Genomic DNA, 16,081 nt, shown 5'->3' on the forward strand with positions numbered 1-16,081 from the left:
TTTTAAAACAGTACTTGGTGTGTATTAGACAATAGAATGTTAAGTATTTATGATCATTAATAAGCACTGGCATGGTGCCAGACATCATAAATGCCATATGTACTTTTATCTCACTAATTTTTGAAACAATCCTGAGAAACAGGAATTGCTACCATTCCTATTTTGCTGATGAGACAGGTGAAGTTTGCAGAAGCTAAGAAGTTTGTGTAGAGGTCACAAAGCTAATAAGTGGTGGAGGCAGTGTTGGAACCCAAACCCAGACCCTAAATTACTCATTTAACCATGGTGCTGAATTGCTGATATGATGGATTTTCTCAAAAGCTTACAGATTCCATCCTGCCTCACACACACACACACACGCACACTCTCACCAGCTTCCGCAGCCCGTTTCAGTGGAGAGGCCCAGCACAGACGTGTTTGTCTTCCTGACCTGAGTCCTCGCCCTTCCCAGGGGAGTTGCAGTTACACACTGACTCTCTCTCAAGGCTCCAGGGCGTTGATCAGCTGTGTGTGTGTGTCTGTGTGTGTCTGTGTATGTGTGTCTGTGTGTGTCTGTGTATGTGTGTCTGTGTGTGTGTCTGTGTGTGTGTCTGTGTGTGTGTCTGTGTGTATGTATGTGTGTCTGTGTGTCTGTGTGTGTGTCTGTGTCTGTGTATGTGTGTCTGTGTGTGTCTGTGTGTGTGTCTGTGTGTGTGTCTGTGTGTGTGTCTGTGTGTGTGTGTGCCCTCAGTCGCTGAGTATTCTCTGGCAAAGAAGCCAAGGAGACCTCTTCAAAGAGCTGCAGACCTGAGGGAATGAGATGAGAACTTGGGGCCTGAAGGGAGGAAACAGGAAGAGAAGCCTTGTACATTCAGTTAGCATCATGGGTTTAGCTGAGTGTGGACTTGGGACCCAAACACCCCCATCAGTATAGGGATGGGGTAGTTCACAAGCCACTGAGCAGGTCTCCCGCCTGCAGAAGGGTCATATCGGTGCCTGCCTTGTCTGGGTGTTCAGTGCTAACAGTGTGTGAGCCAAGTCAGAGAGAGGTCATGAGTTGAGGACACTTCTTTCACTGATTTACCACCTCAATTGTTCAGTTTGGAAGAGACTTTGATGTAAGGGACTCACTGGGGAGATAAAGAACCTGAGGGATCAAGAGATTACACCGCTTTCCCACATCTGCACAGTTGATGATGAAGCTCCTGCTGGAAGGTGGATTTCTTATACCCAGCATGGACTTTGCCTGGTTGAGTTCACAAACACCAACCCTAGCTGACAATATTAGTTTGGGGCACAAAACTCTTCCTGACAATTAGGACTGCCATGATAATTATTTTTCCCAAAGTTCCACAAAACATAAATTCTATTGGTTATTAAATATCTTTTATGCGGCGGGGCGGGGGGGGTGCAGAAGTTCTGTGGTCAAATAATTTTGGGAAATACTGAGTTAAACAGGGTGAAATCATTCTTTTCATAATTGTGAATGTGTTCATCTTTCATCTCTGCTGTTCCCATTCCCAAACCTGCTTGAGGGAACCCTTTGGCAAGAGTGGGGGATGGACATTTGAACACACCTCCGCACAGATATCCCATCGAGGCCAGTTCTAGGTGATGCTTATTCGTATATGGCAGCACATTGACTACCAGGAGTCATCAGATAGACTGTTTGATGGTGCTGATAATAAAGTCCTGTAGTCTTTCTCCAGAATTACTGAAGCTCAACCTCTTTAGGAGAAAAGGAAACACCAAGAGATTTTGTCCCAGAGAGTTTGCAAAGGCTGCTCAGAAAGGAGAATATGGTTCTGCTGAGGAAATAGATTGAATAGTAGTCAAGAATTATCTTCTTGTCCTTTTTCCACCATAAATTCAATCCTGTCTATGAAGCTGGGCAGGCAGTCTTTGAATTTCTTTTATAAGGCACCTTGTGATTTCTTCAATGCCTGGTAGTTATTTTTATCCATTCCTCTTGAGTCTAAGAGGTCAGTACCCAGAAGTGACTCACTAAATATTTTTCAGCTTCACCTGCTAGCCAGGTTAAGATGAAATCCTGGACTGTTTTCTAAACATTGGCAACTTGGTTTATCACAACAGAGTTGAACTTTAAGTGTTTGATTTTACTGTGCCTCTTCCAAGCACTTCAATTTCTATCAACTCAAACCACTTGCCAGCAGCTGCTATGAAAGCCCATTGACTGGAGCCCTCGAAGAAGGACACCCTTAACCCTTGGAATTACATAAACTAATTCCCAAGCTGGGAAAGGGAACCACGGTCCCTCCTCTCTCTGTTAGTTGGTGCCATGCACTTGACTTTTGATTTTGGACCACCGGGTGGAGTGAGATTCGGCTGTGGAAAGTGGTAGACCTTCTCCTGGAATAATTTATAAAATCTCATACTCACCACTCGTTCGCTCACTCCTGTCACTCACCATCATCCTTTATTTGAATTACAGATGTGACTTGCTCCACGCAGGTAGATGCTGCCCTAGCTTAGGCAGACAAACCCCAAAGCTGACAAACACAAAGTCCAAGACAAACACCAAATCCCCTCTGAGGCGGGGCAGCCCCAAGACTGGAAGCATCTTCTTTGCCTTCAGAGTTCTAGTGCCTGGGGCTGGCTGTTGAGGAAAGGTCTTCAGTACATACACAGAATGACAGCTAAATCCCGAAAGTTTGGTGGGCTTTCGATGAGCTCCTTTCCAAGGCCTTTCGCCATGTGCTTCTTTAGAGGGAATAGCTTAATAGCAATGGTTTTCTGTAGGTGTTAGGTCCTAGCCCAGGAACAAGCAGAACAGAAACTGACATCAGTTCAGTTCAGTTCAGTTCAGTCGCTCAGTCGTGTCCGACTCTCCGCGACCCCATGAATCACAGCACGCCAGGCCTCCCTGTCCAGCACCAACTCCCGGAGTTCACTCAAACTCATGTCCACAGAGTCGGTGATGCCGTCCAGCCATCTCATTCTCTGTCGTCCCCTTCTCCTCCCGCCCCCAATCACTCCCAGCATCAGAGTCTTTTCCAGTGAGTCAACTCTTCGCATGAGGTGGCCAAAGTATTGGAGTTTCAGCTTTAGCATCAGTCCTTCCAATGAACACCCAGGATTGATCTCCTCCAGAATGGACTGGTTGGATCTCCTTGCAGTCCAAGGGACTCTCAAGGGTCTTCTCCAGCACCACAGTTCAAAAGCATCAATTCTTCGCCCATCAGCTTTCTTCACAGTCCAACTCTCACATCCATACATGACCACTGAAAAAACCATAGCCTTGACTAGACGGACCTTGATGCTTTTTTCTTTCCTTTTAACTTTCGATGTTGACGTCATATCAGACAATGGGAAGTTGCAAGGAAAGCAGAAAGGACCCTCAGTTACTCAGAGTCCCCAAATGTTAACCTTTACTAACTACATTGACTTTATTCTTCTCTTTCTCTGTACACACATACACACACATTTTTTTTCCTGAATTATTTTAATAAGTTACAGATACCACCATGTCCCGTTTCTGCTAAATATGTCACTGTGAAATACTTCCAAAGAAGAAGGGCATGCTCTCATATAGCCCCAGTACAATGATGAAAAGCAGGACATTAACACTGATCTAATACTACTACCTAATCTACAGGCCTTATTCAGATTTCACCAGTTTTGTCAATAATGACCTGTTACCAAAAGATCATGCTTTGCATTCATTGTCGTGTCTCTTTTGTCTTCTTTAATCTGTAATAGTTGCACGGTCTGTCTGTGTTTTTTTCCCTAAAGTTACATTTTTGAAAAAGCACAGACCGGTTGTTTTGCAAAATACCCTTAAGCTGTGTTTGACTGATGTTGCCTCCTGCTTCAATCCAGATTATACCCTTTGACAGAAAAATCACTGGAGTGATGCCAGGTTCTCGGTGCCCCACCTCTGAGGCTATTGACTAGTCTCAGGGTATTACTCTTACTCGCGTTATTACCCTTGGTTATTTGATTTTGGTGCTGTGACCCAGGTTTCTCCACTGTAAGGATATTATTTGACCCCAGGCATGTATAGGGGAGCTATTGGGCTTGGCCAAATGAGTTCAATGGTATGATGTTATGAAAAACCTAAACAAACTTTTTGGCCAGTGCCAATAGTTTGAGATGAAATATCCCATTCTCTTCAGGTTTTTACCCAGTGGTCTAAACATCTGTTGATGATTCTTGCTTGAGTCAATTATTACTGTGATGGTTGTCTAATGGTGATTTCTATAATTCTGTTTGTTAGCAGGCTTTCTACTTGTATGTCAGAGCTCTCCCTTTTTTAGATTTATATCCTGAGGATTCACAGATCCTTGTTTCTTCAGTGTATTATACTCCTTTATGTTTGTGCTTACTGTGATTTGGCCGGTAGGACGCCTACAAGCTGGTCCTGTGTCAGTTCGACCTGTGCGTGTCGTTCTTTAAGATCATCACTGTTTAAAGGCAGCTCTTTCCAGCTGAGTTGAGCCTTTTTCTGTATTCCTTGACTTCCTGATGAATGCTCAGTTAATTTCTCTGCCTGGTTGCACAACTCCTGTGCCCCTTACCTTCCCACCCCGGCTTCCTCATTTCTCCCCACCTACATCACCAACCCCCTTGTGAAACCGGATTTTCCAGCAAGAATACTTGACTAGTAACTGATGGGATCTTAGCATGACCATCTTCAAATACAGGACTGTTTAATTTCAACCCTAAACACAGGACAAGAGTCAACCTCCAACACAGGACTCCAGGAGGGGCAGGCGCCAAAGTGGGTAGACACACGATCCTAATGGTGTTTGCTTTTCTCCTATGGAAACCAGATGATGGTTGCTTTGCCCTTTGCTTCTCTGTTGCTCTTTTATACTTCAAAGACAAAGCAAATTCTGATTCTGCTGCATAATAAAGGGCACTGGACAACTGAGTTCTCACCTCTGACCCAGCTGTTGTCACAGTGACGGGGAAGGGAAAGAAGACAAACTTCCCATTTTGAACTCAGTCTTACTTCAAAAGAGCATATGGTTTTTTTTCCCCCATTTCTATGGGAAATGGACATGAAATATTTCCTTTTTGCACCTGGAAATGAGAGACCTCACTAAAAGCAAGATATAGGTGTGGGAGTGACACATGAAAAGAGAAATAAATCAGATTTGATGTTAGGAATCATCATATATGGAAGAACCACTGTAGACACAGGCAGGCAGGGGTTGGTGTAAATGCATTAGTCCCCACCCTTTTCATCAGCAGTCACTCAGCCTTGGACCGTAGAGTCTGTCTCACCGAGAGAAGGGATGTCACTGGGGAAGGAAACTCAGGATGGCAGTGTGTGAGCGAGGGCAGGACCTCTAACCAGGAAGAGGCACCAGGCTGGGGAGAGGTGCAGAGCATGGCCCTCAGGCACAGGACTCGGCCTGCAGGAAACCCAAGAGTGCACCCAGAAGGGAGGCAGTGAACGGGGCAGGGTGCTGGGGAGGATCACCAAAACACCTTTTATAATGACGTGGCTTTGAAGAAAAGTATAGATCCTGTGGTTTTCCAGGGAGATGGGCGGGGAGGGACAGGTAGTGTGAAAGGCACAGGTGACTTGTCAGTTCTCTAAGAAGCAGAGAAGTTAAATCTCAGCAGTCAGCTCAGCCTGGCGTGGCTGAGAGTGTGGCCAGAGCCACAGTGGCAGAGGGTGGGGTCAGGTCGACCTTGGTCAGCCTCGGAGACACTGGGAAAGCAAGGTGTTGCTCAAGACCAGCCTCTTTGGTTCCTTCTTCTGTTGAGAAGGAAACCTTCCCCACCTGCAACACTTGAACCCATGATCCTAAAGTTGACCTACCTGACATTTTTCAATGATTCATACCTCACAGTTGCTTCAATTACATTATTATGACCGCGGTCTGCCCTCTCTCAAACACTTCAAAGCCCGTTTTGGGTTTGTTTTTTTTCTTTGACTTTTTCTGGCCTCCTATCCTCTTGATTTTTTAAAAACAGATTCCAGGATAAACAAAGATACTGCCAGTGTGGAAAGGGGCCAGATTTCAGAGTAGGTTGTGGAGATGGAGGGAGAGGAGGAGCTGATGGCAGGGAGGAGGGACACATGGGGCTCTTGAACAGATTTATCAAGCTGACACACGAATTATTCACAGAAAATAGACATAAGTGGGGAGCGGAGGCTGGACACAAAACCCTGGGCTTGGAAAAGGGAGTCATTCCACTGAGAGTGCTTTGCAAAAGGAAAAGGCTGTACACATACTGCTGGCTCAGCCCGCTGTGATTTCTGTCTTGCGGAACTCTTGTTGTACTTGGGGTATGTGTCTTTCAGTTGGTTCCACAGTTGATAGAAATATACCATTTGGTCCTTATTCTGGGAACAGGTATAATTTGGTACTGTTAATGCTCTTGTTTGTATGTCAGGGCAACTAGAGTACTTCTGCCTTAGGTGAAAAGCTTCTTTTTTTTTTTTTAAACATGCTGTATCCAGACAGAGCTGAGGAATAAGGATGTGCTTATTACGAATGTTAACTCGTATAATCCCCAACAATGCTATGTGGTAGATACATCATTATCCCCATTTATAAATGAAATAGCTGAGGCCCAGAGTTACAGGGCTGGAGAAGGCAATGGCACCCCACTCCAGTACTCTTGCCTGGGAATCCCATGGACAGAGAAGCCTGATAGGCTACAATTCATGGGGTCCCTAAGAGTCGGACACGACTGACCGACTTCACTTTCACTTTTCACTTTCATGCATTGGAGAAGGAAATGGCAACCCACTCCAATGTTCTTGCCTGGAGAATCCCAGGGACGGGGGAGCCTGGTGGGCTGCCGTCTATGGGGTCGCAAAGAGTCAGACACGACTGACACAACTTAGCAGCAGCAGCAGCAGCAGCAGAGTTACAGGGCAGAGCTGGGGCCAGAACCAGATCATCCAGACAATCTCCTCATCTCAAATCTGTAATCACATATGCAAAGACTTTTTTTTTGGTCATGTGAGGTAGCAGTCACAAGTTTCAGAAATTAGGATGTGGATCCTGGATATCTTCGGGGAGGGAGGTGGTGTAAAACTACTTCCCTCTAGATTTATCAACCAGCTAATCTATACTTCTTAAATGGTACTGGTCATTTTCTCTGTGGTTAAAGGCTTATGAAGTAGAATCCTTGGAAATCCATTCATGATTGAAAGAAGGAAGGAGAGAGAACAGAGAAGGCAGTGACACAGCCAACAATGAGTGATTCCTGAGACTTCCCTGAAGTCTGGTGGTTAAAACACCAGGCAGGCTTCCACTGCAGGGGGCCCAGGTTTGATCCCTGGTCAAGGAGCTAAGATCCTGCATGCTGAGTGGCAAGGTCAAAAAATAGAGGGAAAAAAACCAAAACCACAAAATAAAAGCAATAAGTGATCCCTCTCTCTCTCTCTCTCTAGCACGTACATCTTATGGAGACAAAAGGACTGGGGCTTTCAATTCTGTCATTGGCTTGTCTTCTTCAAGTTGGTAACTATTAGACATGGAGGATGACTTAAAGATTCTTCCATGCTAATTTCTAGGATTTTCAGAGAAAAGACCAGAACAGCATGGTTAGTTTTTACGTGAAGAGGTTTCATTCAAAGGGCAATCTTGAGGGAAAAATTGTAACTTGGGAACGGGCAGGGGACAGAAGGCAGATGGGAAATGAAAGGAGCAGAGGTAAATCCATCTACCACCAGGAGGCCCAAAGGGGCATGTCTTTGAACTGCCAGAGAGTGGAGTCCATGCCTTGTGATGGAAAAAGCAAAACAGGACCAGTTTAGTCCACATAAAGCTTGTGATGCTGACTCAACTGTAACCTCCACGGGTCTGTAACATGGAACATGGATCTGTAACTGGGATCAACTGCCCTATCCTGACATCCTCTAGTGCTGTGCTAAGTCGCTTCAGTGGTGTTCTACTCTTTGCAACCCCATGGACCATAGCCCACCAGGCTCCTCTGTCCATGGGATTCTCCAGGCAAGAGTACTGGAGTGGGTTGCCATGCCCTCCTCCAGAGGATTTTCCTGACCCAGGGGATCGAACCCACATCTCACGTCTTCTGCATTGGTAGGCTGGTTCTTTACCGCTAGTGCCACCTGGGAAGCCCAGAACATCCTCTAGTACTGAAACCCCTGGGCAAGGAAGCCTCTCTGCTCACTTATACTGCCTACTGCTGCACCAGGGCTTAACACCCTGGTTAAGTCCAAGTCCCTTGGAAAACGCAATGGAAGAAAACACACAGGTCCTTTGCAGTTCCACCTTTCTCTCTCTGGCATTGGTTAACCTGTTTTCCCTCATTTACAAAATGGAGATGACATATATAACTCCCAGAGTCAGGGAAAGGTCTGGCACAGAGACATGTGGCAATAAATGTTTGTGAATACTGAATCGGTGACTGGATATGTGAAGGTATTCCACCAGTGTCCTCCCTACTCCCATGTTATCCTTTTCCAGAAAACTGTAACTGTACTGACTATCTAAGAAAGAAAAAGCAAACAATTCCTATTGAAATCTCATTCAGCTGCCATTGCCACTCTGGCACAGGTGAGGACCTCAGCCAGAGGAGTAGGAGTCTCTGGCCAGGATGGGGCTGGAGAGCACAGCCCGCATGGTGGAGGTGCCTACCTGCCTGCAGGTGTGCTCAGTCGTGTCCGACTCTGCGACCCTGTGGGCTTTAGCCTGCCAGGCTCCTCTGTCTATGGGATTCTCCAGGCAAGAATACTATAGTGGGTTGCCATTTCGTCCAAAAGCAGATCTTCCCGACCCAGGGCTGGGACTGCCATCTCCTGCATCTCCTGCATTGACAGAGGGATTCTTTACCACTGAAAGCTTCTGCCTCCAATGCGGGAGACCCAGGTTCGATCCCTGGGTCGGGAAGATCCCCTGGAGAAGGAAACGGTAACCCACTCCAGTATTCTTGCCTGGAGAATCCCATGGACGGAGAAGCCTGGTAGGCTATAGTCCACGGGGTCGCAAAGAGTCGGACACGACTGAGCGACAGAATGGAACAGAACGGAACGGAGCCACCTGGGAAGCCTCTGTGAAGGTTCAGCTTCCCTTGTATCTTAAACAGCTCTCAGCCCTGAGAGCATTACCTGGCCCCCCTGGCTCACAGTTTCAGAGTGTCTTTGATTATTGCCTTTCCTTTGTGTACTTTGACTACTTGGCTACCTTACACTTTGTCCATTCCTCCTGAAGAAAAAGGAAAGATGGATAGCTTGATTAATCTTCAAATACAAAAGGAAAATCCCAAAGTGGTGAATGAAATAATCATTGAAGACTTTTGTCTTCCTAAAGCAGCTTATTGTAGGTGTTGGCGTTCTAAGACATTTTTGGCCTGTGATGGCTCACACAGTAAACACAGTGAACTGACAGGCTCTGATATGTGTTCACGAATACTGAAGAAGAAGGGACTATAATAGTAATGCATTAGGGTGGAGAACAATTGTGTGCTATAAAACCTTATGACAGTACTTTTTCATTCTTTGTCTGTAGAAGATCTTGCAAATGGTAGTCTTAATTATTGCTAGTAGTTGAATAATTATTTCTGTCAATTTATTTTCTTGTTATACTACTGTTTATATTTGATACTTTATATATTCAGTCATTTATATAGAATTAAATTGTGCAGCTCCTTCATTCTGACTGCAAAGAAACCAATGTCTTCCTACAATGAAACCAACAATTTTTATTAAAAAAAAATAAAATGTCATTCACTCTTCTCTCTTTTTTTCCCAGATGATAACAAAAAGTAATCCAGATGGGGTGCAGGTGCTGTAAAATGATACAAAGGTAAAGTTGGAAAAAATGGAGAAATTTGTGATTACCACAAAGGCACTTTTAAACATCCTGCATGGATTCAATGCCATTTTCCACCTTGGGGCATGACTAGCATTGCCAGGAAGTTAAGAGTTTGGAACCACCACATTAATATTATTTAAAAGAACACAGGGGCTGGATTTTTAAAAATTTTTTGTGCAGTTCTCCGAGCATGTTGGGAACACTATCATTCTCTGAGACTGAATTTGGTTTGGGTTGAATTTACATTTCTCCAGAGAGTTTCAGTGCAAAGAAAAGCTTGGATTTTAGAAGATGCCTGAAATGGTATCACTGAAAATAACTCACGCCAGTCATGTATGTGCTTTTAATTTTGTCCAGATTCTTTTTCATACAAATTTGGGCAACATGAATATAATTCTATATAAAACAAAGGGGGACAATTAGCTGATCATTTTGCTTCCATAACAAAACTATCTTTATTATGTTCTATTCCATATCTGTATCTATGTGTGTATACATAAATAGGTATAAATATGTACATATACATACATACATACATATATCATTTTTTCCACTATAGTTATAATTTAATGTTAGGTGCCATTCAAAAGTATTTATTGTGAATAACTTTGATGCTAGTCCAGACTTCATAATTGTTATGCCTGAAATGACATCACTGAAAATAAATCACCCCAGTAATGTTCAGTTCAGTTCAGTTCAGTCACTTAGTCGTGTCCGACTCTTTGCGACCCCATGAATCACAGCATGCCAGGCCTCCCTGTCCATCACCAACTCCCGGAGTTAGTGACTACATAATATTCTCGCCGAAGAATCGATGCTTTTGAACTGTGGTGTTGGAGAAGACTCTTGAGAGTCCCTTGGACTGCAAGGAGATCCAACTAGTCCATTCTAAAGGAGATCAATCCTGGGTGTTCATTGGAAGGACTGATGCTGAAGCTGAAACTGCAATACTTTGGCCACCTCATGCGACGAGTTGACTCACTGGAAAAGACTCTGATGCTGGGAAAGGTTGGGGGCGGGAGGAGAAGGGGACGACGGAGAATGAGATGGCTGGATGGCATCACCAACTCTGTGGACATGAGTTTGAGTGTACTCCGGGAGTTGGTGATGGACAGGGAGGCCTGGCATGCTGTAATTCATGGGGTCGCGGAGAGTCGGACATGACTGAGTGACTGAACTGAACTGAACTGAATATTCCATTGAGGTGTTGTGCCATCAGTTCTTAACCACTTATTTTCCTATTGTTGAACATTTGTTTTATTTATTTACTTTTTGTTTGTATTTAATTTCATGACCCACTTTGTTCTTTACCTTCTTCCTGCCCCTTTTTTTAACTCCTTCTTAAGATCTGTTTCCAGTTGGTAGACCACTTTTATACCAACTGTATCTATTTAATTGTTGCTGTTTAGTCATTAAGTCCTGTCACTCTTTGCGCCCGGTGGACTGCAGGACGCCAGGATTCCCTGTCCTTCACTATCTCCAAGAGTTTGCTCAGATTCATGTCCAATATCTATTTAATTAGGTACACACAGGCTTAAAAGAGTAATCATGGAAATTAAGTTAACAGGAACCATAGACCAGCAGCAGAGCCTGTAGTAGAAATATTAATAATGAAAGTTCAGTTCAGTTCAGTCCCTCAGTCGTGTCCAGCTCTCCGCGACCCCATGAATCACCACACGGCCAGGCCTCCCTGTCCATTACCAATTCCCGGAGTTCACTCAAACTCATGTCCACAGAGTCGGTGATGCCATCCAGCCATCTCATTCTCTGTCGTCCCCTTCTCCTCCCGCCCCCAACCTTTCCCAGCATCAGAGTCTTTTCCAGTGAGTCAACTCGTCGCATGAGGTGGCCAAAGTATTGCAGTTTCAGCTTTAGCATCAGTCCTTCCAATGAACACCCAGGATTGATCTCCCTTAGAATAGACTGGTTGGATCTCCTTGCAGTCCAAGGTACTCTCAAGAGTCTTCTCCAACACCACAGTTCAAAAGCGTCAATTCTTCCGCGATCAGCTTTCTTCACAGTCCAACTCTCACATCCATACATGACCACGGGAAAAACCATAGCCTTGACTAGACGGACCTTTGTTGGCAAATAATGAAAGTTAGTTATTAATAAAGTTAATACTTGACTGATCTTCCTTCTTCTCATCCTAGCTATCTCTTCGATCCAGTTCACGTGCCCTCCCCTGGTTACGTTAACGAAGTAAACAGCTGCAAGTTGGATGAAGAGGACACTCTTAAACTGAAAGACAAACAGAGCAGCGAAATCCTGGTGCACAAGGGCGCCCCTCCGAATGAGGGCTCCACGAGGCCTGCGAGCGGGAGCGGAACAGCCGCTCCGCAGGAGCCCCGCGGGCCGCCCCGAGGACCAGTCCTCTCGGGGGATGCGGCGGGGGGACCCTGTACCGAGAAGACTAGCGGGGCCATCAACGGCCTCGTCCCCGCTGCTGTCCTGCAGCCCACTGGTGAGCCGGGGCCCCCTCAGGGGGCCAGGGACTCCTGGGCCAGTGCTGCAAACAAAGGTCACCCGACCCAGCCCTTCCTTGAAGGAGGGAGTGCCGGGGAGCTGGACTGCATGCAGCTGGCCCCGGGAGAGACGCAGGTCATCAGGAATCGGGTCTCCGGCGCGCCATCCCCGGCCGGGCTTGCGGTCTGGGAGGTCCCAGCCCATATCCTCCAGACACCCACCCCGGACTACCTTCCGCTTTGCGGCTCAGCTGAAGACAACGCTGATCACGTTGATCACCAAGAGAAGGACCGTCTTTTCAAGATCCACTCTGAGAAGGAGCCCCAGGAGGGTGCTCACCCCCCAGCCGGGGAGTGTGGTTTGAATATGCCCTTCTCCGTAAAGAGAAGCTGGGATTCATTAAACGAGACCGTGACAACTGAAATCCCAAGTGTCTACTTTGACAAAGACGATCCTGCTCAGGACGTGCCTGTGGTCGATTCGAGAAACGGGTGGGAGGAGGCCCCTGGCTCCCCCGGAGACGGGAGCTGGGAGACGGCGGATGAGGACGCAGAGGTGGCTGAAGCCCTCGCGGCCTTAGAAGCAGCTACTGCGGGGGAAGATGTGGATGAGGCCGAGTAGGGGAGGGGATTCTCCAGGCAAATAAGCTAGTGACGATCTGGTCACACGGGGCTGGGTTTGCTCCTAAAACCCAGAGCTGATAAATGCAGCATATACGGCTGCAGCCTTACAGGGGGTGACACCCAGCGCCAGTTCTGATGGATGTGAGCATCAGTGCCATGCTGCTTGTTCATCATGAAGCGTACCACCGTCTCGATGGGCTAAAACTCAAGTGACCATAAGTCAGAGTGGACCACTGTGCTGGTATCCACAGAACACGCAGACCTTAAACACCCTGCTGGCCAACCCGCACAACTCCTGCAGAACTTGTGGTGCAGGTGTTCGTGAGAATGCCCTGGAATCCCAGCGCTTAATCCCAGAGGCAGAGATTCACAGGACATTCTGTTTGAGTGTAAAATTCCTTACCTTGCTTTTGAGAGCCAAACAGTATACTCAGTCGGGGAAAGGTAACTACCCCCACTTAAAGTGCCTAATGTACCCCCCAGAGCATGGCTTACCTTCAGGGACAATCACCCAGGGAACCGATCACTAACCACTTGTTGGACAGAGAGAGTGGAGCTTGGCAGCTTTCAGGGTGAAGCAGGAGCCGCCTGTAAACAAATGGTTAGTCATTAGCTGTGATATCAGGCCACCTTGACCTTAACTTTTTTACATTATTACTTTTTCACCTCCTTTGGGATTGGGGAGTTTGGTCAAAAGAATTCTTTAAACTGCTTGTGTCAAATTCAGGTTTTTAAGTTTGTGAGATTTGGAACAGCAAAGATAGAGGGAGTGTTTTGTGCCATGTAATGTCTGATTGTGATTAAACAATAACAACATATGTGTCTGAGTGTCTTAACTCAATAGCGCTTCTAATTTTCCCAGACTGAGCATTAGTGACCCTTAATGTTTCTTTCAATTTAAAGAGATAGACTATTAAATTACAGCTGAAGAGGAGACTAGGTTGATTTGCCAAGAATGACTTTGACTCTGTCCCTGTAGGTCAAACTCTTGATGGATGACTTATTTTAAGGATGAATAGCCCTTCCTGGGTTTCAGCCATTTTGACATGGCTCAATGGAGAATTTAGGGGATGGTCAAGATTATCTAGAAAAATATAAATATGGAGGATTCCTTATTATAGTGTTTCATAACACAAACTCTGAAATCTGACTCACTTTGGTTGGATTTCCAGCTTTGCCATGTAACCTGGGACAAGTCATATATCCTTTCTATTTGCCCATCGCTTAAGTGACAACAATGATAATATATATTTATAGAGACTGTCATAATGTCATTGCTCCGTTTGGTTATTATTTAACATAAAACATGATTTCTGAGCCTAAGAGACACATTTCCCTGGATTTGCTTGATAACAAGCCATGTCTACATACAATGTCACTCCGAGCTTTTAAAGACTAAACTGTTGGCATTGATAATTGGACTGTAGATGTATTTGCTATTTAGTACACCAAAAGCTTAATGTTTCAAAGTGGTTCCTTCAACAATTTCCCAAGTGTATCTGTTGTGATTTGGTCCAGCTATATATGATAAAATGTCTTATAAAAACAGAGATTTACTTATCTTTTATGTAAAAGACGTCGAGATAGAAATCCAGGCTGGCAGAGGACTCCATGGTATCAGTGACTTGTGTTCCTTCTATCATTTGACTGACTTCTCAAGATAACTGCCTGGTCCACAGTGACTGCTGGGGCTCCAGTCATTACATTTGCTTTCCATTTGGAAAAAAGAATAACAGGTCAGAAGATCTCACTCCCTCTCTAGTAAGAACCTTCTAGAGGTGTAATTCAGCCTTCCACTTTTACCTCATTGACCAACAGCTGATTACTTGGACACATTCAACTGCCAGAGAGGCTGGAAAACTTACCTTTCTAGCTATGAGCATGACTTTCCCAAATAAGTTCAGGATTCAGTTACTGAGAAGGGAGAGAATGGACATTGAGTTTTGAGACTGTCTGTTTACAATCTGCCACATCAGATCCTCAAAACACAAAAGCCTGGTCCTCAAAACACAAACAGCCAATTTGCAAGAGATTGAAAGATAATTGTTTTCATTTAGTGTGACACAGAAAAGGTCTAAACCTTTGGTCCAAGGGGAAAGGAGAACTGGAGAGCTGCATACCAACTTCCCACTGATATCTCTAAAACAGAAGGATAAAAAAGAAAAATCTGACAAGGAAAAGGTAAGATGAGGTATTTCTGCAAATAAGTCTTTTTTCTGGGCACAGAAACACACTTCTGTGTTTACATTTACGTGTGGACCTAATTACATTTTCCATTTTAGGATTGCCGCAGAGTTCATCATGATTAATAACTCTAAAGTTTTTAAGATTCTCTTTATGTGAACAACTGCTTCAAAAAAGTTAACAGATGACCAAGAACTTCAAGTGCTTTTTTAAAAGCAGCCTAGGCCCCTTTACCTCTGCCCCAACATCCAGGCTCCACCAAAGGACGTCAGAGGAAAAGCCAGTCTTTAGGTTGAGAAGAAACCCCAGATTTTAGCTTCATCCCCCAGCTTGTCTAGCAGCTGAGACTCCTGCCCTCTGTAACATCTTTCTACAGCCTGGTGGTGCCCCTCATCAAAAGTGATGCTGATGATACTGATTCTTTTCAAACATTTTCGACAGCACCTGTGCACACCGAACGTCAGGCACTGGTTGTGAATAGACATGGACATCACATCCCCACGATCTTAGGAAACACATCGCGTGGATATTTACCAAGTTAAATCTTGATTATTCTCCATAATCTTAGCAAACTGCATCGCATGGATATCTACCATGTTAAATCTTGATTTTGATGTAAGGTTATTTCTATATTACATGTAGTTTTCTCGAGCTAAGAAGTTACATTTCACTTTTTATTGGGGGAAGTTTATCATATAAATGTGAAATTAGATGTTTTCCCCCAGTTTCCAAGACAGATGGTAGCATATTGTTTTAGTTGTCAAACCAGATTCGGAAAGGAATGAAGAGAATCTGAGTTCCTTAGCACACACCCATTTGTGACGCTCAGTAACTGATAGCCACTCACCATTTTCCTCTTTAGCTCTTCCTCTGCCCTGACCCTGAGGGCAAGATTATCCCTTTTCTTCTTTATTTTGGCCACACCGCATGTTTGTGGGATCTTAGTTCCTCAACCAAGGATGGATCCTGTGCCCCCTGCAGTGGAAGTGCAGAGTCTTAACCACTGGACCACTAGGAAAGTCAGGCTTTTTTAAAGTGAAGTATAATTGATGTACAATATTA

General features: G+C 45.0%; 2 protein-coding genes and 1 pseudogene across 6 annotated transcripts in view; 2 read left to right on the forward strand and 1 right to left on the reverse strand.

Moving 5' to 3' along the window:
* Nucleotides 1-12,842, forward strand: part of PGCKA1 (PDCD10 and GCKIII kinases associated 1) — a 92,112-nt gene extending 79,270 nt beyond the window's left edge. For all 5 annotated transcript variants that reach the window (XM_055434861.2, XM_055434857.2, XM_055434858.2 and 2 more), the window contains 2 exons: nt 9,684-9,737; nt 11,900-12,842. In XM_055434861.2, coding sequence (XP_055290836.2) covers nt 9,706-9,737; nt 11,900-12,833 — 966 coding nt within the window. In that variant the 5' untranslated portion in view covers nt 9,684-9,705 and the 3' untranslated portion in view covers nt 12,834-12,842. The remainder of the gene's footprint in view (nt 1-9,683; nt 9,738-11,899) is intronic.
* On the forward strand, nt 8,530-9,364 carry LOC148777838 (CDGSH iron-sulfur domain-containing protein 2-like; annotated as a pseudogene).
* Nucleotides 12,843-15,880: 3,038 nt separating the features above from the next.
* RELL1 (RELT like 1) overlaps nt 15,881-16,081 on the reverse strand; it is a 96,972-nt gene continuing 96,771 nt past the window's right edge. Inside the window, exon 7 of the mRNA XM_088836270.1 lies at nt 15,881-15,994. The gene's annotated coding sequence lies outside the window, so the exon portion shown is untranslated. The remainder of the gene's footprint in view (nt 15,995-16,081) is intronic.

Source organism: Moschus berezovskii, chromosome 5 (genome assembly GCF_049115385.1).
Source record: "Moschus berezovskii isolate FMDL1 chromosome 5, NW_MosBer_1.0, whole genome shotgun sequence".
Classification (NCBI taxonomy): Eukaryota; Metazoa; Chordata; class Mammalia; order Artiodactyla; family Moschidae; genus Moschus; species Moschus berezovskii.